This window comes from Balaenoptera borealis (assembly GCF_965194805.1).
Source record: "Balaenoptera borealis genome assembly, chromosome: 1".
NCBI lineage: Eukaryota > Metazoa > Chordata > Mammalia > Artiodactyla > Balaenopteridae > Balaenoptera > Balaenoptera borealis.
In genome coordinates this window covers 79,199,861-79,223,672 of record NC_138860.1, presented here as the reverse complement: position 1 = coordinate 79,223,672, position 23,812 = coordinate 79,199,861, and the positions used below count along the sequence as shown (strand labels likewise).

General features: G+C 38.8%; 1 protein-coding gene across 1 annotated transcript in view; it reads right to left on the bottom strand.

Annotated features, from left to right (window-relative positions):
- Positions 1-23,812, bottom strand: part of SPTA1 (spectrin alpha, erythrocytic 1) — a 74,408-nt gene that overhangs the window by 38,041 nt on the left and 12,555 nt on the right. The window contains exons 5-21 of the mRNA XM_082407761.1: positions 23,536-23,669; positions 22,839-22,983; positions 20,126-20,280; positions 19,043-19,178; positions 18,840-18,941; positions 17,216-17,353; positions 16,512-16,622; positions 15,097-15,174; positions 14,796-14,951; positions 13,239-13,443; positions 11,662-11,843; positions 7,678-7,921; positions 6,267-6,389; positions 4,458-4,675; positions 3,546-3,638; positions 1,943-2,080; positions 569-720 (exon numbers count right to left, since the gene is read on the bottom strand). Of these exons, the coding sequence (XP_082263887.1) occupies positions 569-720; positions 1,943-2,080; positions 3,546-3,638; positions 4,458-4,675; positions 6,267-6,389; positions 7,678-7,921; positions 11,662-11,843; positions 13,239-13,443; positions 14,796-14,951; positions 15,097-15,174; positions 16,512-16,622; positions 17,216-17,353; positions 18,840-18,941; positions 19,043-19,178; positions 20,126-20,280; positions 22,839-22,983; positions 23,536-23,669 (2,510 nt within the window). The remainder of the gene's footprint in view (positions 1-568; positions 721-1,942; positions 2,081-3,545; positions 3,639-4,457; positions 4,676-6,266; positions 6,390-7,677; positions 7,922-11,661; positions 11,844-13,238; positions 13,444-14,795; positions 14,952-15,096; positions 15,175-16,511; positions 16,623-17,215; positions 17,354-18,839; positions 18,942-19,042; positions 19,179-20,125; positions 20,281-22,838; positions 22,984-23,535; positions 23,670-23,812) is intronic.

The window sequence follows — 23,812 nt, the reverse complement described above, 5'->3', positions numbered from 1 at the left end:
GAGGCAGGGTGAGAAAGGGAGAGAATGAAAGGGACAAAAATGAGAGGGAGGAAAAAATCAAAAGAAAACAGTAAAGAGAAGAGGAAATAAAGATGGAAGGAAAATAGCATTGAGAACAGAGAGACAAAAGTGTTTCATTTAAAAACAATAAAAATGTCAATGTTCCAACAGTATGACTGGCAATATGCCTTCCTCATTCTATAGAAGTGAAAATCTCACATTCCTATTGACAACTGGATATGAAGTAGCCTGGCATAGTAAAGTTCACACGGAAGTCAGAAGACCTTTTGATAACCTTGAAAGAGTGAAAGAGTGCCAGGCAGGGAGTCAGAATACGTGACCCTAATATGTGTCTGACCTCTGGCACTTGACTTAATGGTTCTGGGGTTCCCTTTCCTCATTTAAAAAGTAAAGGGTTTGAATTACCTTAAGTTTACTTTCAGCTCTTAAAATCTGTGAATTTGCAAAGCATCCTTAATCTAACAGATATAGAATCATAAGACGTGTTTTTGACCAATCTGAAATGTTTGGCCAAACACTGTTCTGTTCTTCAGCCTTCAGAACTTACTGGTTCTCAATCTGTTCCTGACGCTGGGTGATGTTGCCTGGCTCTTCTCGCCTCCGTTGTGGGAGCATAGGAAACTCATCACGGGCAAGTTTCCTGACGTAGACAGCTGGCACAAAGCCTTGGTGATCATCAGTTTCCACTTTCCACCAGTCCTAAAGGGAGAGAAAATCCCCACTTCTTCCTTAGTTCTTGGAAAAGCCACATATAGGAGAAGTTTTAACCCTCATAACTAAGTCTCTAGGCAAAGGGACAGGCTGATGACCAGATGAAGCAAACCATTGCTTATGGGTAGCATATAATTTTTATATATTACAAAGAAGATACATCAGAAGTTGCAGGAATTGCAGAGATAAGCCTCTGAAGTCAAGGAATCTGATACTTGATGTTAGATCCTTAACTGTGATGAGGTTTTCAAAAACTGACAGCCATTCTCTTCATGATGGGGCATTTTGTCCACTAGGAATTCACAGAAAACCCATAGGGCCAGAATCGAACTGGGGCTTTTCGTGGGTGAAGCACCTGCATATGACAATATTGTATAATAACTTCTCACCATCCCTCTCCCAGAGCCCCTAAATATTGTGTGTTGCCCTGAAATTCACCTATGCCAATGCTTTATGCTTAAGTATGACCTTGATCTCCACAGGAGGGTTGCTATACTAACTGCTCTGGAGTTAACATCCTCAGAGAATAATGTGGTGAAATGAAGACTGAGCAAAGAGAAAAGAGGACTGGAACACAGCTTATTTGATAATAAAAATCTTGCTTTTCTAAAAAAATTACTTGCCCTCAGAGTAACAAATCCCAAGCTCTCTTTTTTTCTTCTCAATCATTTTTGGGGATTAATGAAGCATTAGAATATAAAAATATTTCTCGTGCTCTTATGAGAAATATATTTAAAATCCTAGACAATACTTTGTCAGTATTCTCACAGCCATAAGGGCTAAAGAAAATCTAAGTTGACCAAAAACTTATCCTTAACCAGGCTCCTCTTAACCCCAGCCATTTTTGTTCCATTACTAGGAACAATGGGTCAGAAGAGGAGCAAGGAAAGATGAGAAGAAATAGGCAGTTTAATCCTGTAAACATATTACAGAATTGTCACTCATGGCTTACATGTCTTTGGGCTAGTTACTTAAGCTCTTTGAGTCCTCACTTTGTTAACTGTAAAATTGGTATTATAATCTCAAAAGATATGTACAGGATCCTACACAGCATCTGGAGGAATGATACTGCTCAATAAATTATGGTTATTTAAGAGAGAGAGAAATAGAAAAATATTGGCTGGTTAAAATATGGGTATCTGGCAGGGTTGGGAGAGTCGACTGCAAGAGCCACCCTGTTGATGGGGAGAAAGGTAGAAGGGAAAGTCACCTTGTTGATGGAACTGAGCAGTGTTAAGATATCATCTTTCTTCATGGTGACTTCTCGGGGGCTGCGGGCCTGGAAGTCATATAAGGCCACAACCCTCTCTTCTCGAGCAGCTTCCTCCACTGGTGCAGCCTGTTGTTGCTGAACAAAAACAGTAAGCAGAACAAGCCAGTCACCCATAGGAAAGATTTCCCTGTACAGCCTACCCATGGTGGGCCATCCCTGCACCTTACAGGAGAGGGGAGCCCCTGGCTGAAATCTCTTACATGGCTGCCAGTAACAGAGCTACTGCAATATGCCATCTTCAGAGATATCGTTCCATCCTAACACTTCTCAGGGGACAGGCGGGCTGGGAAATATGAACACAGAGTGAGCAAGTAAGAATGTAAGTTTTCAAAAACATATTAAATGCTCTAAACCACCAGTTCTTAAGCAGACAATAAAGGATTGTATGCATCCATGTTCCAGAAAATTGTTTGAGAAAGTGAAAGACCCACTATCTCTCATCACCTTCTCCATTCCCATTGGAGCTGAAGATGTACTTCCCCTTACATATCCCTCTGATTTTGTATCCTTCAAGTACTGTTTCCTCATAACTTACAATTCATAAATCCATCTGTTTTTGTGTAGGCACCCACTGTGCAGAGCTTGAGGAAGGCACAGCACCAAAGCTCTCTAAATATATATTGACTTGACATAGTGAGTCTATGTCTTTTCTACTCCCAATGTATGGATTCAGAGCCCCTCATAAGACAGAATTCCTTGAATGTCAGAAGTGTACCTCTGTTGCTTCCACTATACCATGAGATACCCATATCATTTAGTTGATTCCAGCTCCCATCACTCTTCAAGACATTTATTTTCACCTTGCAGTCTAGCCATTCTCACATTCTCAATCCTTTGCATTTCCCATTTCTCAAATACACTTGATTATTTTGTGCTTCAGTGCATTTGCTCTCATAGCTTATTCACTAGAAGAGCCCTTCTTCTCATTATCTGCATAGTAAACTACCTTTAAAAAAAATAAACTGGCTTGCCTCAGCTATGAAGGTTTTCCTATCTTCCAGCACTCTTATTTCAAGAGAATGAAAGACTCCTTTCTTTGAGATTCTTTTTCCTGTTCATATATCTATTATATGCAATTATTTGTTAAAATTTATGACCTAATAGACTGTAATTTTCCTTCAAGTCAGGATTATTTTTTATTCATGCTTGCACATGGTAGACATTTAATAAGTGTCAGTATATTAAAAAAAAAAACCTAAGAAAGGGAGGAAATAAATCAGGAGGGAATATAAGAGGAGAGATGCAAATAAAAGAAGTAAGAAAAGAAGGAGAATGAAAATATAAAATGAAAAAGGAAAGCAAAAAAATAATATACCAGTGAGTAAATGATAATACTTACTGAGAAATTCTTATAAACTAAATCTCTGTAGGTGCTACAAAGATGCTACAGTGCCTGCCTAAAGATCACAGGACTATTTTCTATTGCAGTTGCTTCCTGGACTATGTAAAGTAAAAACTGGTAACAAAGAGAATCTCCTAATTAATTCCTTTTACTCTGTGGTGGAGAATGTGATTCTTGTCATACCTAAGTCCTTCTTACCTGACAGGCTTCTGCCTGATCCCGAAGAGCTTGCATACTGTTTCCAAAAGCCTTTAGATCCACCAGAAAGGCCTCATGCTTCTTTAGAAGAGCCTGAATTTGTTGATGGGAAGATCATCAGAAGCAAATACAGGAAGAACACTAAGCATCCCTGGGGAGGGTTTCAACTATTGTTTTGTGTTATACTTATTGTCCTAATTCCTGGTACGAGACACTCTCCACCTATAATAAATTTTTTAACTCTAAATTTGCAAGTATCAAGAAAATAAGAGTTAAATGAACAACAATATCAATATATTTGCTTTAGTCAAAATAAAGTCAAATTGCAAGTGTTTTCTCAATGCACATCACAGCTGAAAAAGGATACTGCTGAAAACATTGCTTTGTAGGATTAAATATTGGCATAAGTTTAGATGCCCATGTCAAGTATTTCTAGTGCATAGGGTTTGTGAAATACTATACTGGCTGACCATAGGACAATGAGCAAAACAAAGAAATGGATATAAAGGGTAATTATGACCTTTGAAGTTCTTCTTGCCCCAACGTGTCTGCCTGACTTTATTACAATAAAGTAATTAAGTATATGTTAAAACTATGGTTGGTTTGTGAAATCCCAAGCTCAGTCTGGGAAATTTAGGATGGGACCAAGACAGGCATAGATGTCTGGTCATGCCTTTTTGGGCTTAGATAATCTCTAAGAAATATGGATCTCTGTGGGGTTAGGAAAACGTGGTGTATCTTTTGTGATTTCTGTTAAATCAGGTTATCCCAGCAGATGAAAGCCAAAGGTTATCACTCTGGAAACTCCAAAAAATCTGAGAAAACCTGCAGTTGTCACACAATCTAATCAGGTACTAATTTGGTACTAATTTGGTGAGTACTAGACAATATCCTTCCCTGTGCCCACCTTACCCCAGCTGCTTCTTCATCAGCCCCATAGTTAGTGTTGTCTACTATAGGTTCCCTCTCTCTAATCCATGCTTCTGCTTCATGCAGGTCAGCTAGGTATTGCTGGAACTGGACATTGGCTTCAAGATCATTCTGCCGTCTAGCAGCTCGAGCCTGGAGAGATTCCATATTCTCATTCAAACTCTTGACCCTAGAGGCCACATCTTCTGCAGCAAAGTGTCCTATGGAGTAGTTATAGAAAAGGAGAGTTTTACCCTCATTAATGTCCATTATACTTTAATCCTTTTGGTGACCTGGGAGAGAGAAAGGGAGCCATGAGAATGATGCTGCATGTAGTCAATGTGACATTTCACCTAAGTTCCTGGGAACTGGGATGTCATAAGTGAGATTAAGCATCAATAGATGCTAATGGGGGATAGGGTATATGTGTGGTGGTGAATTGGGTGGTACAATCTCTGATATACAGACTGAAAACAAAATACCTATGTGTGGGTACTGCTCAGAGTTCCAAAAACTTGTATTCTCTAGCTTAAGCAGAAAATTCAGCATATTTTCATTTCTTTTTTTTTTTTAAATATCAGTGAATTAAAATTCATTCTTAGGATTGTGTTAAGTATGTTTTTTAGAATTTGGTGAACACCTCCACAGATAAACCAAGAAGATACAGTGAAGTGTTGGCAAAAATCAACAAGCAGATTTTCATTTTTGCCCATAAAAGATTTATTACTACAGGAATTGTTCTCCCATCCTAAACAACTAGAAAACAAGACAGAGTGTAAGATACAATGATTTTCAGAAGATAGGCAGAGGAGTGTGACTCCTGAGAGAAGGGAAAGAAATGAGCTATGCCTTATGATTGCCACAGTTTATGCCTGGGGCAGTTTGTAGACTGCAGTGCTGGGAGGACTAGCCCAAATAGAACTAGCAATCACACCATGCTGAGGAGACAGAGATCAGAGTTGGGGGAAGACAAGACAGCTAGAGCTTGTGGAGCAGAGTACTGAGAAGGGTGCTGTACTGGGGATGGAGTTTTGGGGATACACAGTGAGGTCCCATGAAGTATGTGACTGATTACTCCTTTGCACGCATGTGTCAGGAAACTCTTCAAGGGTAAGGAAAAGAAGACTGGAAAGCAGTAGGCCAAAAAACTCTTAAGGTCATATAGAGTTGTGAATAATTAAAATTAGCTCCCACCAAAGTGAAAAGATATTATAATACATGAAGTAGTATCCTCAGAAGGGTTATACCTTAGTAGTGGACTAGTCTCTAAATTAGTTCCAGAATAAAAACTTCCCTGGAAGAACCATAAGAAAGCAGATCCAAGAAGCTCAACGACTGCAAAGCTAAAGAAACAAAGACCACTACACCAAGTTATATTGTAATCAAATTGGCGCAAATTGGTGAAAACCAGTGATAAAAGAGTCAGAGGAAAAAAGACATCACGTACAAAAGAGCAAAGATAGTAATGAGAGCAGACTTCTCACCAGAAACTCAGCAAGTCAGAAGACAGTGCAGCAGCATCTTTAAAATGCTCAAAGAAAGACAATATCAGCCAAGAATTTTATATCCAGTGAAAATGTATTTCAAAAATGAAGGCAAAAGGAAGTCTTTTAGACCGAAACAAAAGCCCAGAGAATTTATTATTAGCAGGACTTCACTACAGGAAATGTTAGAAGAACTTCATGTAGAAGGAAAATTATACAGGTAAAAGTATCAACGTAGATAAAGGAATGAAGCCCTAAAATTGAAAAAAAAACTTCTCATATATTTGGCACAGTGATGACAGGTCAATTCAATCTGAATCATACATACCTTCCTCTACCATTTTGTTCCCCCTCTCTGTTATCACTTGGATGCGTGGCTCATGGCTGGCAATATTAGCCTGGATGACTTGGTGTCTGTTCAGAAGATTCTTGGAGGAAATCAGGTCCTTGCCTAGGGATAAAAATAATTTCAAGGTCATTGTTATAGTGCACAGAATAATAAGAAGCTACTGTACTTCTTTTTAACTCTTGGACCTACAAGTTCTTCCCATTGAAGTTCATTAAGTGGGCTTCCTAAAATTTATGCTGTTTGTCTGAATTAACTCTGCTCAGCTTTGTTCTTCCCCTTGCCTCTTTGTACTAAGAAAATGCATTATTCTATAAAAGACAATGAATAAATCACTCTTCTCTTTGGATGACAGGTAGCAAGGCACGTAACTCTTCAGCTCAAACTTCCAATAATTTCATGCAACCAATTTTCTTTCAACATGCTGTGGTATAAAAAGCAGGATCTTCCACTTGCTTATTTCTATGGATGCCAGAAAGTTATTAAGTCCTCTAAACTAAAAATAACTGTTTTGTAGTTTTCTTTGTAAAGATTAGACAAAACCTACAAAAAGTGCGTCGCTCATTGGTTAACACTAACAAGCACATAATAAATACTATGTACTGTTAATTTCCTGCTTCTAAAGTCCCCAGTTCCAGCTGTCTACTTCATCCTCCCTGTCTCCCATCCACACTTCTACTCTCTTTCCTCCAAAATTTTCTTCCATATACTTCACACTAAATATCTCCAGAAACCCTCTATGCCCGTCTCTCCCTCAAAGAGATCTTTTCTCTTCTAGGATGTTTTCCCAGACAAGCCCCTCTGTTGTCATATGGTCCAGCCTCTCATAGATGTACCCAATACATGTATATTAAGTTTGCATTATATTTATGTGCACTTTTTTTCTGTATTTCAATGCAAGTGTCCTGGCACTAACAATGGTGGACTGATAGATTCCAAAGGAAAGGAAATTATGTACTTTATCTGCTGCTTCACCCCTTTTATCCTTGTAATAGCTCATACATATCCTTGTGATAGCTCCCCTTATAAAAGGGAGCCACTGACAATATAAACAAAAACACTTGTGACCTCAAACGCTAACCATGACTGCTCAGCCAAGGACCTTGGCAATAACTTAACTTAGAGCAAGTAGCAAAAAGCTGGTCACTTTAGCTCTTCCCAGAGGCCTTAAATTCATGGCATTCTTCATGTCTGGTTTTAGGAGGTAAACTTCTCAGTATGAATTATTAAAAAATCCTTTTTTTTTTTTGGAAAGCAGGAAAAATTTTCAAGAGTCTAAGGGGAAAGACCTGAGGGCAAACTTTGCTACTGTATCCCAGATCTCTCAAACTATCTGCAGACCTTGGTCTTCTCCTTATGGCTCCGCCTGCTCGGGCTGTACGGCTGTACTAACCAAGGTAGGTGGAAGCTGCAGAAGGTTCAGTCTCTTGGATCCAGGCCTCCTCATCCTCTGTGTCTCTGCAGATCTGGTGCAGGAGGAGAAGGTCAACGAGCTTATTCTTCCGGTTGGCCAGTCGCTTTTTCAGGTCTTCAAACCGAGACACCAGGGACTCCTGCCTTGCCCGTATGTCCCCAGCATTGGGATGGCCTATTTCTTCAATATATGCTGCCAGGTCTGTGAGGGTGTCCACCTGGTCCTGAGGAAAAAATAGCATCGGTGTCAGAAAATCCCATCATTCAGTAAAAAAGGATGAAAGTTGGGCATTTGGCATGGAGGGCAGGACGGGGGGTGGGTGGTAATGAGGAGAATCAGCTCTATATGTGCTCATGTATAAACTTCTAATCAGTGAAATAGAGTGGGAAAGTTTGCTACACTAAGAACCAATTCTTCAAGCTAAAGGCTATTTATAAGAAAGTAGTTCTGAAACCACGTGTTAGAAAGGACAAAATATGTATAGAGTGTGCCAAAGAAATCAGGGAAACCAGAACTACAAATGCTTGCTTGTTTGGGAGTAGTGATAAATTGAGGCCCCAAAGAAAACAGCAGGAGGCTTTTTCTATCTCAGTTCCCTTTCCAGCCGCTTTCTCACCCTTTAAAATGATCTGGAACTGTAAATAACAAGGAAATTTCTGAGGCTTAGGTTTGTTGCATAGCAGGAACCATGCCTATGAGATGAAATGTGACGTTACAAAAACAAATGTCAGAACCTCAGAAAGAGAAATTAAAAGGCCTTTCTTTGGCCACTAACTAATTGTATGAATTTAAGTAAATAACGGTCCCCATTTGGGTCGTATCTGAGAAAGGAGGAAAATAGAAACAGAAGTTTGAAGGATTTTCCTAGAAATAAAATTTTAATCGTATTACTATATGGTAAAATAGATACGAGAGATTCATTTCATCTTTATTAATGAGGTCAACTGTAACTGGTATAGCAGGAGCACAGAACACAGGATTTTTGTTTGTCTACTTGTTTCATTTTGTTGTTGGAATGGGGGTGGTGGTGATAAGAGAAGTTCTTCAAAAAATGGATGAGCAGCAGGTATTGGTTTTACTTATTCTACTTTGCCATCCAGTGCTCAACCTACACAGGGTTTGATCTATCTCTTCTTAATTTGGAACAAACCATTGATCATCAATAGCTTCTTAAAATGTATACTCACTTCTCCGTAAAGAAATAAAGGCTCTGCAAAGAGTTAAAATTAAAATCTCCTACTAACCAACTGTTCTCATCTCTTAGGACATTTTAACTTTGAAAAACATCATTGTGTAATAGAGCGATTTTCAAACATCATAAATGTCATCATGATTATGGTTTCACTGTACTATTTGAAAGCTAATGTAGTGCAAGATGCTTCAGACTAAAGAGATAGACTTGGCTGCTAGTCAATTGCCATTTTATCCAGCTCTTCACCTATTTTCATAATAGTTTCCTCATCTATATAATAAGGACTTTGGGCTAGAGAATACTCATGATCTTTTCCAGCTTTAATAGTCCGTAGCTAAAATTTTTTTTGCAAGCATGATATCTTAGCCACTACTCCAACTAGGAGTGTAACCAAGGAGAATCCTATGGGGCCTTCCCGGGACAGATCCCTCCCATACCCTCTGTTTTAGCTCCTCTCTGAAGTTGCCAGGTAATAGTATCTGATGCATATTTCCTGAGTTTTTCAGATGCTAAAACCAGCACCAAATGGAAGAAATTAACTAGAATACTTGATGATCGTGAGCACATAGCTCCCAGACCTTCTGGAACTGAAGGATTAATAAGGTTAACTGCCATGTTAGCTCAGCATCAACCGATCAGAGAATTGTGCACGAGCTGATCACATACCCCGCGACACCCCCTCTCTCTCCTGGTCTTTAAAAATGCTTTGCTGAAACCCTTCGGGGAGTTCTGGTTTTTTTGGGCTCAAGTTGAGGCAGGAGATAGATGGCCCCCAGGCTGAACAGTTTCTCCCCTGTGGACAGATACTCCAAAATAGCAGGAGAGAGGAGTTGAACCCTGCCTAGGTAAGAGATAAAAACCACATATTCCTCATTCTTGAAGTCAAGGAGACCTTCCCAACTACACATGTGCAGAAAGGCTCCCTGAAGGTAGAAAGGAAGGGGGCGCTACCCCATAGTAAGTGATGTCAACCTACACATAAGCCTCTTTGCTGGAATCCATCTTTGCTAAGAGATGTGCACGCACACAAGGGAGAACCCTGAGATATACCAAATATAGACTCAGAACCAGGAAAAGCAAGATGATTACCCAAAGGAAACATGGAAGAAATGCCCCATATTAGTGATTCAAACTATCACGAGGGCGCGACTCTCTCTCTGAGCCCACTCGTGTGTCTATCCACACATACTCATTTTCCTCCTAATAAACACTTTACTTGTTTCACTACTTTCCGTCTCTCTGTGGAAATTCATTTCTACACAGCTGATGGGCCAGGGTCTTGTCACTGGCCACTGGTCCCTGGTTGCCTAGTGGCTAGGATTCAGTGCTCTCACTGCCACAGTCCGAGCTCAATACCTCTCCGGGAACCGAAACTCTGCTCCAAGCTGCTACAGGCTGAGGCATATGAAATCAAAGCCACCCATTCTTGCATGGCCCTGCAATACACCTTTCTCTGCTCCAAACTCCGAGATTTCGGTTTGTTGGGCCTCACTGTGCATTGAGCACAAGAGCTTGTGTTCCATAACAGGAGAACAAATTCCTGGTGATTGAATTTCCAAAATAGGGTCAAACTTTCCAGAATAGGGTCAAATACTCCTACTTATTACATGTTTACACATTCTGTTCCAAACTTTCCAAAATAGGGTCCAACTTTCCAAAATAGGGTCCTAACTTTCCAAAATAGGGTCAAATATTCCTATTTATTACATGTTTACATACGCTGTTCCTCTTCTTTGTAAGTTTTTATTTACTTTTCACCAAATCTTTTCTTTTTCCTTCTTTGAAGATCTGTTGCAAACTCTCTTCATCCATTTAGATTTCAAAGCTATCTTTATATGGTTTTCCTAACTCCAGCCTTTTACTTCAAGCTCCATCAAACCATACCTAGAGCTAAGTAAGTGACTGGGTTTGTTTTGTTTATTTCTATTTTCTGTAGATTATTCTGTCTTTTCCTTTTAACTAAGAGTAATCAAAGAGCAGACATCATAAAAGTGTATTTTAGCAGGACAAATCAGTGGGACTTTGTAGGGAACAGCAGAATAACTTTTAAATACAAGCTAGGATTCCTGGGATGAGAGATTGAGTCAGCTGGAAGTGGATTTCCACTGAGTTCTCCAGAAACTCACATGCAGTATCTATACTCTAGAAACTCATTGGATAAATTTATTTAAAATAACAGTGTGGTGGGATTTCAGTGGGTAACTCTGTAACTAAGGGCCTAGCCATCCGCTTCTTAGTCCTGGCCCTGCTGTTAATTTTTTCTGTGACATTGGGGAAGATACTTCACTTCTCTGGGTTTCAAGTTTCTTAAGAAAAAAAAAAATGGTACGATTAAAAATATTTTCAAACTTTGAATTGCAGGATGCCAAAATAGAAAGAGGCAATTTTATAAAAACTTTTATTTTACAAGTGAGGATACAGAGATGTGAAAAGGTGAAAAGATACACCAAATATCACAGAACTAGTAAGTGATAAGGCTATATATAAAACCCAGGTTTTTGGATTGAGAGTACAATGTTATATTTAGAAGAGTCAATAAAGTCTTGTATCAGCCATGGGGTTCTGACAAAAGACACAAGGCACCCAGGAGAAAGGCTGGATTAAAGGAGATATTGGAAAGAGATAGTTGACCAACTAGAAGTTTTGAATTTTTACCTTTGGTTTCCTGCTCTCTCTCTCTTTTTTTTTAAACAATAATTACTTATGATCAGTGTGCTCAGAACATATACAGGTGATCTGGCCTATAATTGGCCAAAGAGCTAGCAACAAACCTGACGAGCAGCCATGGCAGACTCCAGGAGGCCGTGTTTCCTGAGCAGATTCTGTATATCAGCCAGACCTTTCCCATAATCCTCAGACTTAGCCTGCCATTCTACCTCCTCCAGCCAGTGCTTCAGGTCTTCTGCATTATTTTCAAATTGCAGTTGCTTGTTAGCTTCATATAACTGGGTCCCTAGGAAAAGACAGCAAGTATAAGACAGGTGTCATAACTGATCCTCATTACATGCTAAAACATGTTACATCAACTTAAGGAGCAATAAAATATTTTGACCCTCCAGTGGGAAAAAGTATAACTGTCTCCCATGTGATTATACAAGAACTTACCATAAATTTGTAGAATTCGGATGGTATTTGTTTTTGAAGATAGTAGTGTTCTCAAAACAAAGATAAACAATTTGTTCATTTCTTGTTGAGGTATAGTGCTGCTATGTTAGATTTTAACTATCTTGGGTATTTTCATGTCACTTGTTACTCTCTATTGAGACCTCCTTTTCAAAGGGATTCAAACACAAACACTGCATTTTCTGAGAGAAGTATAAAACTTGGGGTTGGCTCAGTTTGAAATTTTGAAGTGTCTTCTCCTGAATATCTTTCTTAGAACTTTGCTAGGCCTCTCTCTTGGTGCCTGTCCTTCATCACAAACCATGCCTACAATTTTCTCTTCCAGAGAATATCTTGATTATCCACATTGTTCTCAGCTAAATTCTTCATTCTATGATCTTATAGCAATTATTTGCGTTATTTCTGTGAAGCAATTACTATGATGTAGAGCAGCAGCAACTTCTTATTGTTACAATCAAGTTGAATTTTTTTTTTCCTAAACCAAAAATCAGGATGACATCCAACAAAATCAGTATGATGTATCTTTTCTATAACCAGGGCAGAGTCATGTCTATAGATGATGTTTATAACAAGGGGGATATTGACAGAGAAACTTTATTATTTGTGTTAATTATGGTAATTGATTAATTTTCCAAAATAAGAGGTGAAGTTAAATTTAAGTAGAGGCTATTCAAGCAGACATGGGAATTTTCTAAGAGCTTACCACAAAGCCTGGACATGCTCAGATAGGTAAAAAAAAAACAACAAGTCATCAAGCCCTATTCGTAAGAATAAAATATCATGGGAACATCATATGTGGCACCAACAATATTTTAATGTCTAATTTTATACCCTGGGTCAGAAAACCTTGTTTCATCTATAGAACCAAAATATGTATAATCTAATTTAAGGACACTAGTTTTAGGTGCATAGCCAATACTGAATTCATGGTATCTGAATATTTATTCAAGAGGAAGAAAAAAGTGGAAAAAAAAGTGAAGAAAACAAAAGTAATTTCAGTTGAAAAGACCTACATACATGAAGAAAACATAAAATTGTGTTAATATATAGTGTGATAAATTTAGGTTAGATTTTTAAATTTCTTGACCAGTAGAGGAAGACACAGGGAAGCAAATGAGTAGCATCCCTTGTTATAGAGGTCACTAGGTAAACTCAAGGTGGTAAAGATGAAGAAGGTGGGTTTCAGAATTTAGGAATTCGTTTTCAACAAGACTCTGCTTCTAACCTTTCTGTGCTGTAGCCTCCAGCAATTCCGTCCATAGTTTGGCAACTTCACTCAAACGAACATCCACACTTTCAGAGGCATAATGATTGCTCTCAATCATCTCCTGGCCAGTTTTCTGTAGGTTATTGAGCTGGATCTCATTAGCTGCCAATTCTTCTTCAAAGACTTGCTGCTTTTGAACCTGGCTCTTCAAGTTCTGTGTATCCTGAGACAAAATGAAAACAATTAAAGAAAACCATTCCTTGAAGAATGAGGGGCAGACATTTTGAGGACAGGAATTTCTTTTCACTATAAATCTAACTGAACTAAAAAGAGGATATAAGGCAGAACTGTCCTAGTCCAAGTATAGAGCCAGAAGAGGCTTAGGAAACTGTGTGACCAATCCCTCCTCTATACAAATGACAGACATGGCTAATCAACCCCTGAATTTATTTCTATTGAGTCTGGATATAGTCTGAAGATCATTTTAAATACGACACCCCATGCAAGCATTAACAATCTATCAGAGCTGTCATGAAAGATGGAGATTATTTTCCATTCCTGTCCTAGTATATGAAACATCCATCCTTTTGTCGCATATACAGAAGATCTGTTTACCCTGCACACACTGGAACCATAACTCCTCAGGAGAACACAAGCACATAGTGCTGAGTTTTCCAGAATGAAAGGTACAGATTAGATGCTCAAAGTTCTATAAAAAAACGTAAGAACAAAAGCATCAGAGGTATACATTTAAGACTAAATGATATCTAGAAAGTAAATACTGTGAATAGATATTGGCCTAGAAATCAAAAGACTAATTCTAGCCCTGATTGTAAATGCAAAAATTTGTGAGTATATATGTGTGTGTGCATAATAGTTTATATTGTGAGTGAAAAATATGTGTTTACACAAGCAGAAGGTAAAGAAACCTATGTATAGCTCAGAGATAATTCAGAAATTTTTCAAAGTCATACAAACTAAGACAGGAGAGGGACAGAATTCAAGCCCAGTTTTTACCTTCTCCAAAAAGAATTCATGCTTCTACCCCTTATGTTAAACTGCATTCTAAACATTGATTCTTGGCTAACCTTGGGCAACTCACTTCACAATTCAGATCCTTGGTTTCTTCATCTGTAAAATAAGGAGTTGTTCCTTTCCAGCTACAAAACCGTGTAAGTCTATATTATATCAAACCATTAGGTTACTTTTGAGTTCCGGGTAGCTTGAATGTACATTATGATTAGACACAACATTTTCCTACTATAAGCGTGCAGAGGGCAACAGAAAAGGGGATAAGCAGCTAAATAAGGAGAGTTCCTCCCTTCCTCCGTTCTGTTAAGGACCACTGGAAATTGTGCCAGAGAAAAGGGGTGATGGGTAACAGAGTGTAGGAAAACCGGAAACTAGATGTACAGTCTTGGAGGAGTCATTGCCCTTCTCTGAGACTCTGTCTCTCCACCTATAAAACGAGGCTCACCAGCTGAACGCTATTGTCCTTTCAGTTCCAAGACTAATTCCATGAAATTCAGTCCCGATGAGTATGTCCAGGGTCTGCAGTTTGCAAATCCTGCCTACCTTGTAATCTTCATCATCTGCCAACTTTTTCTTCTTGTTGATCCAGTTCTTTAAGTCATCTGAGTCCTGATACAGTCGCTGCAGAAGCAATGAATCCTCCAGCAATCTGCGTCGAGTGGCAGCCCTTTCACGTAAAGCATTCTGTCGGGCCAACAGCTGGAAAAACCATAAACAAACTCACTGTCAGCAAAATCAAATATGGATACATGAGATTCACTGCCCACCAAGGTTATCATGCTCTAACACTTTCCCTGATCCCGTGCATAAGCAGGCAGAGGCACATCTGGGACCTTGGACATACCCCATCCCGGATAGCAGCAATGTTCTCTGAATCATAATGGTCATTATCAATCAGTTTGGTTGCAGTCTTGTCTAAGGTCTGGAAAAAAAAAAAAAAAAGAGTGGTTTTCCTTCAGTGGCCACTGAGTAAGTGGCCCCAGTTTGGCTAGCTGTTTAAAAGGGAAGCATGACAATGTCGGAAGTAGACAAGTTTCAGGGTCAGAAGATCTAGGTCCTACTTCTGATTTCTGTTATAAATTGTATTTCAAAATGTATTGTATCTCAGGCAGGTTAATTACCTTCTCTATGTCACAATTTTTCTTTTTTAAATCTAATTTACAGTAAATGAATCCTGATGTCACTACGAGGTGAATATCTGATCTAGTCTTAAATTTTTAAGAAGAAGCCTTATTGATATAGTCACGTCCAGTGCCACCTGTCTCTATCTACCTATCTATCTATCTGTCTATCTATTCATCCTTCCATCCATCATATATCATATATACTTTTATCTACATCTATATCTCTAGCTACATGGGGAATGGAGTCACAAATTATAGACATGAATTTTTACTCATATTCATTCGTGATTCCCAAAATTGCTAGGGCTCAGGATGGATTAATTGATTGGGAATAGGAAAGTGATCTAAAATAAACAATAGCATTTTATAAACAGTAATTTATTTTACACGGTTAGATTTTACCAGTGAAAATCAACTTAACAAGCATATGGACTGGGAATGACCATATTAAGCTCTGTATTGACTGAAGACTAACAGAGAAGACTTGGAATTTTGTTGTTAGTGTGGTTGTTGCTGCTGGTGGTGGTATACATGCACACGTACAAGTTTAAAGTCAGCACTGTTCTAGGGAACATACAGTAGATTGGACAAGTAAAGTCTTCCTCACACTTCTCTGAGACTTGCTTATGTATTGACATAAGACATTTTCTGGGACATTGTACTTACAGTTCACAGGAAGACTATAGTAGCATTAAAGGAGAAACACATAGATGAATATATACAGGAAAAAATAGATACTACTTAGATATCTAGATATTACTAAAGAAAACCAAATGGAGATATTATTGGAGGGGAAAAATATAAAAAGTAAATAATACATTCAAACTTTTAAGTTATGATTCTATGTCGGATATGGATCCAATAGTTTCTATTTATACTACAGAAAAAATAAGACAATCATGCACTTTATCAGAAAATATAAATGGCTCAAAATCATTAAAACTTTCTAAATATGTTTTGTGGAATAGAAATGTATTGATAAAAAATGGGTATGATTATTTTTCTGGATGTTTTCTCTTTAAAGAACAACCCTCATGTTATGCCTGACAGTTATGAGTGATTCTAAGGATTGGTATTGTATGAGATGATATATACAAACATGAAGCCAATACCCAAACCAGGGCCCATTTCTTACTGTGATCTTCTCCTCCTGGGCAGTAAAGGCTTCCTCAAAGTCATCATGCTTTTGAAGAAGGGCTTCAACACTGCCCAAGGAGTTTCCCAAGTCCTCATTTTCCAGGAAGGCCTATAGAAGACAGAAAGATACATCCCAGCTGTACCTCACTGGTGAGAAACATTCCCTTTAGAATATCTCTGAGAAAGGAGTAAGGAAGGAGGTGAGGGGAATAGAGAGCAAGGTGGGAATTAGCACAAAGTAGGAGAGGAGATAGAGGCTAACATTTAGCAGCAGGAGCTTGAGTCCCTTCCCAATCTTCTCATACAACTTTATCACTTTTGTCTCTGTGTCTGAACCAACCAATCTAGGCACAATTCTGAGATCTCAAACACTCAAGAGGACCACTCACCTCCTCCAGGAAATCTCTCGTTAACCCTGCCTGACTCATTACGTTTTCTCTTGCTGAACTCTTAACAACTGGATATTCATTTCACCTCATGTTCAGTAGAGCTTAAAGACTCTCTGCTTTGTATTTAGGTATTTTTCTGTGCATTTGTCCATGAGGGAATTTCAAGAGCCCCACAGAGAGGGCCAATCTTTTCTCCTCCTTGTGGCTCACCCTCCAGTTCCCAGGTGAACTGAAGTGGTTGTAAGGGTGTTGATAGTAGTAAGTAAGGAGAAGGAGAAATGGCTTCTGGACACTTTCTGAGCCCCTTTGTTACCTCTTGTCTACTCATCCAACTGTCCACTTGCTCACTGTCACGGTAGAAGAGGTGCAGTTCCAGGCACTGCTCATACTGCTGCCAACGCTTGTCCCACAGTTCCAGCAGAGCATCCCAATGGGAGGTAAGTGCTGCCATCTTTGGAAAGGAAGAGATAATGTGCCAGGAAGATATTAAATTAATTTATTTTATCCTATATTCACTGAGCATCTAATAAATGCAAGGCTTTTTGAAGGATACAAAAATGAATAGGAAATGGGCTTTTCTCTTAAGGCTGCAACATCTAAGTGAATCACTGTAGTATAGGAAAAACGGGATAAATACCATAACAGAGGTACACCACACTTAATATGTATAAATAAAGAAGAAAAGATTAATTCTGATTCGAAGAACCAGGGAGTAGAAGTATAGAAAGTACTGTATCAAACAAAGATTTGAAGGGCAGGGAGGTGTGGATCAGGATTGTAGGAGGACATAATACCCCAAGCAAGTAATTACTCCAAGTAATCATTAGATTATATGAAGTGCTCCAGAGGAAAGTGCAATATCTTAAAAAGGTAAACATTTAATGAAATTCAAGTTTATAGGGCACTTAAATGATCAGATTGAGAAGTTTGCATTTTATTCCAAAAGCAAATAAAAACCATCACGGTGAAAGTGACATTCACAAACTCATAAAAGCCTTTGTTTCTGCCCAAGCATCTGCCCAAGAAATTCCAGCTTATTAAACAGGTGCTGTGTTAACTCCATTAAAAAGACAGTAACAATTCTCAGAATCCCAGGATAATAGGTAAGTTTTCAAGGATTTAGGGTCCCACTATTCGTTTGGCAGGAAATAGTTAAAAATAAAAATCCGTATTATAATTTTCCCATAGAGTTCTTGATGAACTGAAAATACGGTCATCTCAACCTTCATCATATAACACTGGGGGCTGTGCTTGGAATCTAATGATACGCAAAGAGCCTGCAAATCTTATTTCAGTTGTCATCCCAAGGAGTTCCTGTGACTCTGTGACTGGAGTAAAATGTCTCAGGGATCAAGAGGTTTAGCTGAGCCCTTGGGATCTAGGAGGTTAGGATGATGGCAAACCTGAATCTTCATTCAGTGGAATTCTGAGTGTTTAAAGCTTTCCTGTTGCTTAATGGAGACTTGAGAAACACAGATATAGGAAAATCAGTTTGATTTGAGGTTGTATAGAGGAGAGAAGAAAGGGAGCCATGTGCCAGGAACCATACTAGGTACCTTAGGGAACCCAAAGATAAATAAGGTGTAGCCCTCAAAGAATTCACCATCTAGAGATGAGCATGGGAAAGTGATAAAACAGAGCACATGTGACAAGGCAAGATGGTATGGAGGTTTCAAATTAGGTAGAAGGTAGGTGATGAAATTAGTTAGGTTGATGAAGTAATGTCTCAGAGGTGAGGAAACACACATCAAGTCCTGAGAACTTCAAATGCCTCAAATTAGCTAAAGCAACATATGAAGGAAGCAGGGTGATATTTGGGCCCATATTAAGATGTTTATACATCTCCTGTCCTCTTTCAGAGATTGTCATATTAGTATGGGATTAAGTGAAGGCTTAATATGTATCAAAATTTCACAAATTCTGTTAAACTAGATTACCTTATCCATGACTTCGTCAGATGCTTCATGATTGGCATCCAGCAGGGCTCGACCAGTCTCATTAGCAGATTGAAATCGGTCATCATAAGAGTCAATCTCATTCTGTGGTCACGAGACAAAATGTTTTAAACTGCAGCAAGAAACCTTCTGGCATTGTTGGAAACCGCCCTCTTCCTCCTACTAGGGAGGCCTTTCCTCTCTACCTTATGCTGCTGATGCCTGTCCAGTAGGGCTTCCCCACCAGTCACATCTGTGGGCAGCTCATCAGCATTGATCAAAGCAGTCTTCTCCTTCATCCAGCCTGAGAGCTCATCATAGTCAGATAAGAACCTCTGGTACCTGAGGGAAAGGTAAGGGAAAAGACAGGAAGGAAGAACCAGATACAAATGGACTTTGAACAAAGAGTCAGGGTTGGGTTGGGCTAAGATGTACAACATGTGCCTTGCCCTAATCCTACACCTCCCATTCCTCTGATGTACTTCCTATTCCTTTAGCAGTGCAGGTTGTAAATCCTTCACTCCAGGTTATGTATTCCTAGGGCAGATGTGTCACTGTGTGATGAAGCACTTGGACATGACATCTCCAACATCACAAAGTCACATCCCAGATGCACTTGAAGTAGAATAAAGTACTCACAAGGAGGCCAATAAATAAGGACATAACATAACCAACAGGAAGCCTAAGGGACGACTAGAGTTAGGGTTAGGAGCCCTCATGTATTTTAGTTCACCCTTCACCATATCAGTAAAAACAAAAACTACAAAAAAAAAGATTACCTATTCAAAGAAATCAAAAGCTCACCAGTTCATTTTAAATCATATCAATAAGATAAACACTATTTCCTCGTGATTTAATAACTAATCATAAAAATTAACTACTGAAATGATGTCCAGGTGTTTTGTAAGCTGACCTACATTCAGGAAATAATTCTAGATTTATTTTGTGTTCTTCAGCTTGCAAATTAATTCCAGTTCCTTAGCTAGGGCCAGGATTTTGACATGTTTCTTCAGCTAATTTTTCAGCTCTATGGACCACTTCATAGCTTCTTACAAATGTACAAACAGAGGAAAACAGGAAGGGTACAGGTGAAAGGAGGTGTCATGCTGAGGATTATATCAGCCTGCAAAGGACTTCTCCTGGCAAATTAAAATTTCTTTTGTCTCTACTGAGCAAGCAGGAGGGTTGGGTCACTCATTATTTTACTCCTTTCACTCTTTTATTTCTGCTTTTGATGTTATACTTTGACCTAGAGATAGGTAAAGCAATAGAGAAGAAGGATTTCTCACCTATAAGAAGCCTGCAGCTTTTCATATCTGCTGGTAGCCAAGGTGCGAATGTGTCCCCAGTTGGAGACCAGATCCTCTTTCATCTGCTGGATCTGCGCTGCATCTGAAGGATGGGAAAGCTTCAACTTGTCTGCTTTGGCACATAACTCCTTCACCTTTGGGATGAAAAAGAAACCTAGTATGTGAAGGTGGGTCAACTGTATGGTGATGGATGGCAACTTTGTAGTATATACGGATGTCTAATTATAATGCTGTACATCTGAAACTTATATAATTAAAAAAAAAGAAAAAAGAAAAAGAAACACAGTGGGAAATCCAAGCATTCTGGTCCTCTTGGCAAAGTTTTATGGGAAGAATGTAACATAATAATCATAAGAATTAGAATAATTTATTAGTGCTTTTATATTGATATATTTATATTAATATACTCATGTAACTATATTAACAGTAATAATTTACTGATTACTTTTTGTCTCTCATTGTGCTAAGCACTTCATATGCATTTTCTTGTTTTATAGTCTTCCTTTAATAATACTGTGAGGCAAAACTATTCTTTTTCCCCTTGTATGTGAAAACTGTGAGGTTGAGTATTTTATTTGCCCAAGGTCATTGAGCTAGTCAGTGTCAGAAGCAATGTTTAGACATACATCTGTCCTTCATTACCCTCTATACTAACTCCATAAATATTATTGTGGGAATCAGAAAGACATTTCTGCCAAGGAAAATTTCTGCCAAGAAAATTTCAGTAATGCCAGGCCGTTTTGAGCACAATTCTTGAAGAGCAGGCTTACTAGGGCAAATTCCACATGTTACCATTAGACCTTCTACTATACCCAACTGTAATTAGGTGTTGTCTAGGACTTGAGATTTCATTATCATTATTCATTAAATCATGGTATTTTATCATCCATAATTAGAAAAAAAAAAGACCAAAGAGGAAAAATGAGGAAGAACAAAAGAAGTAGAATGGTGAAATCATTTTCAGAAACTGGACCCAGGGACAGAGCTATGATTAAAGCATAGCAAGTAGGGATCTTCCTGTGGGCTGACTCCACTGTAGAAGCTCAGACGTAATTAAAGTTATGGTTAAGTTGTGACGGGAAGAAGTAAGAATGGGAATCATTCAAGAAAACAGGCTTGCTCCAATTTCTAGTGTGTCTATACCTACTGTAGGTATAGGAACTGGGGTTTTCCAGTTTCCAGAAGAAAACCCAAAGGTGGGTTTAGTAATGTGTTTTGTTTTTTTTTTAACATATTTATTGGAGTATAATTGCTTTACAATGATGTGTTAGTTTCTGCTTTATAACAAAGTGAATCAGCTATACATATACATATATCACCATATCTTCTCCCTCTTGCATCTCCCTATCCCACCACTCTAGGTGGTCACACAGCACTGAGCAGATCTCCCTGTGCTATGCAGCTGCTTCCCACTAGCTGTCTATTTTACATTTGGTAGTATATATAAGTCCATACCACTCTCTCACTTTGTCTCAGCTTATCCTTCCCCCTCCCTGTGTCCTCAAGTCCATTCTCTACATCTGCATCTTTATTCTGTCCTGCCCCTAGGTTCTTCAGAACCATTTTTTGTTGTTGTTATTGTTTTTTTAGATTATATATATATGTGTTAGCATACGGTATTTGTTTTTCTCTTTCTGACTTACTTCACTCTGTATGACAGACTCTAGGTCCATCCACTTCACTACAGATAACTCAATTTCATTTCTTTTTATGGCTGAGTAATATTCCATTGTATATATGTGCCACATCTTCTTTATCCATTCACCTGTCAATGGACACTTAGGTTGCTTCCATGTCCTGGCTATTGTAAATAGTGCTATAATGAACATTGTGGTACACGACTCTTTTTGAATTATGGTTTCCTCAGGGTATATGCCCAGTAGTGGGATTGCTGGGTCGTATGGTAGTTCTATTTTCAGTTTTTTAAGAACCTCCATACTGGTCTCCATAGTGGCTGTATCAACTTACATTCCCACCAACAGTGCAAGAGGGTTCCCTTTTCTCCACACCCTCTCTAGCATTTATTGTTTGTAGACTATTTGATGATGGCTATTCTGACTGGTGTGAGGTGATACCTCATTGTAGTTTTGATTTGCATTTCTCTAATGATTAGTGATGGTGAGCATTCTTTCATGTGTTTGTTGGCCATCTGTATATCTTCTTTGGAGAAATGTCTATTTAGGTCTTCTGCCCACTTTTGGATTGGGTTGTTTGTTTTTTTGATATTCAGCTGCATGAGCTAGTAATGTGTTTTAACTGTCTGAGTTTATTATAAAAGGGGAAGAAGAAGCTTACTCCTTTTTGACTCAGTGAAGGACAAAAAGAAACAAGGTTCAGTTCCAACAGGAGAAAGCATAATTAGATAAAAGAAAAGACTCTCTGGCCATAGGGTACTGAGTGAGATTAGGAAACCATTCTTGAAGCTATCTATTTTGGTTTAAATTATGAAATATATTACAAAAACATAAGCATATATAAAACATATATGTATATTTAAATAAAAATAATTAAATAAAATAAGAGATATCCAAGATTCATGTAAAAGTTATAAACTAGAATAAGGAGGTATATTCAAGTGGCACAAAATATCTCCTTCATTGAAATAGTGAATTTACTGTGTCCTATGGAGACGAGATGAACACCAAATGCCTCTTCTAGCTCAAGGGATTAGTCATTCCTCCAACAGGCTTACCTTGTCATTCATGACTGCAAGGTTCCTCTCAAGTGTCTTGTGACTGTGAAACAGTGCCTCAGAGCTCACAAGGTCTTTGCCATAGTCCTCAGAGGTGACTTGAGGCTCCTTCTCCTTAATCCACTGGATGGCTTCAGTCACATCCCTGTCAGACATCTCCATGAGCTCCAGCAAAGGAAGAAGGCAGGCATTCCAGGGCAAACAGCACACAGCAAGGACCAGTCTAGCTCACTCAGTCAGAAATTACCCTATCTTGCCCCACACTAGCAAAAAAGTAATGTAAAGTATTCTTGCTTTTAATGGTTTCCATTGAGAGTTAGAGACTTGGGCATCCTGACAATTGAGCCTCCGGATATACTTCCTACACCTGGGTCAGCTCTTCACGAATGTCCTTCTTCCCAACTTCACCCTCCATTCCCTTCAAGTTCTTAATCTGCTTTTCTTGCCTCTGCAGAGCTTCCATCACTAATTTACCAGTGCTATTTGTATTGCTTTAATCTCCATTAGACACATAATTGGCTATAGAGTGGGTCACAATTTTCTTAACTACTCTCTCCCTTGTTGTCTTAAAGGCAAGCACATGAGTTTCTTTTTTTAGAGGTATTGGCCACTAATTGCTAACAGTAGACAGAGGCTAACACAAATAACAAACATGGTGCTATTGCAGTTTCCTACAGTTCATTGGTGAGATTCCTACCTTTTGAATCGCTGGAGGTCTGCAGAACTGGACAGCATTTTCTGTCGTTGGAGAGCCAGACCATGGAGCCGCTCCCAGGCTGCATTCACTTCCTCCTGCTTTGACTGAATCAAGGGCAGCTCAGGATGCTTTTCCTGTGGGAGAAAGTCAATGCTGGACTAATGCAAAAAATCATTTAAACACTTCTTATTTCACATTGGTCCATACTTTGTCAGAAGTGGAGGATGGCCATTTAGCCAGATATTACACTTCACCTTAGCCCTGCTCCCTAACTCTT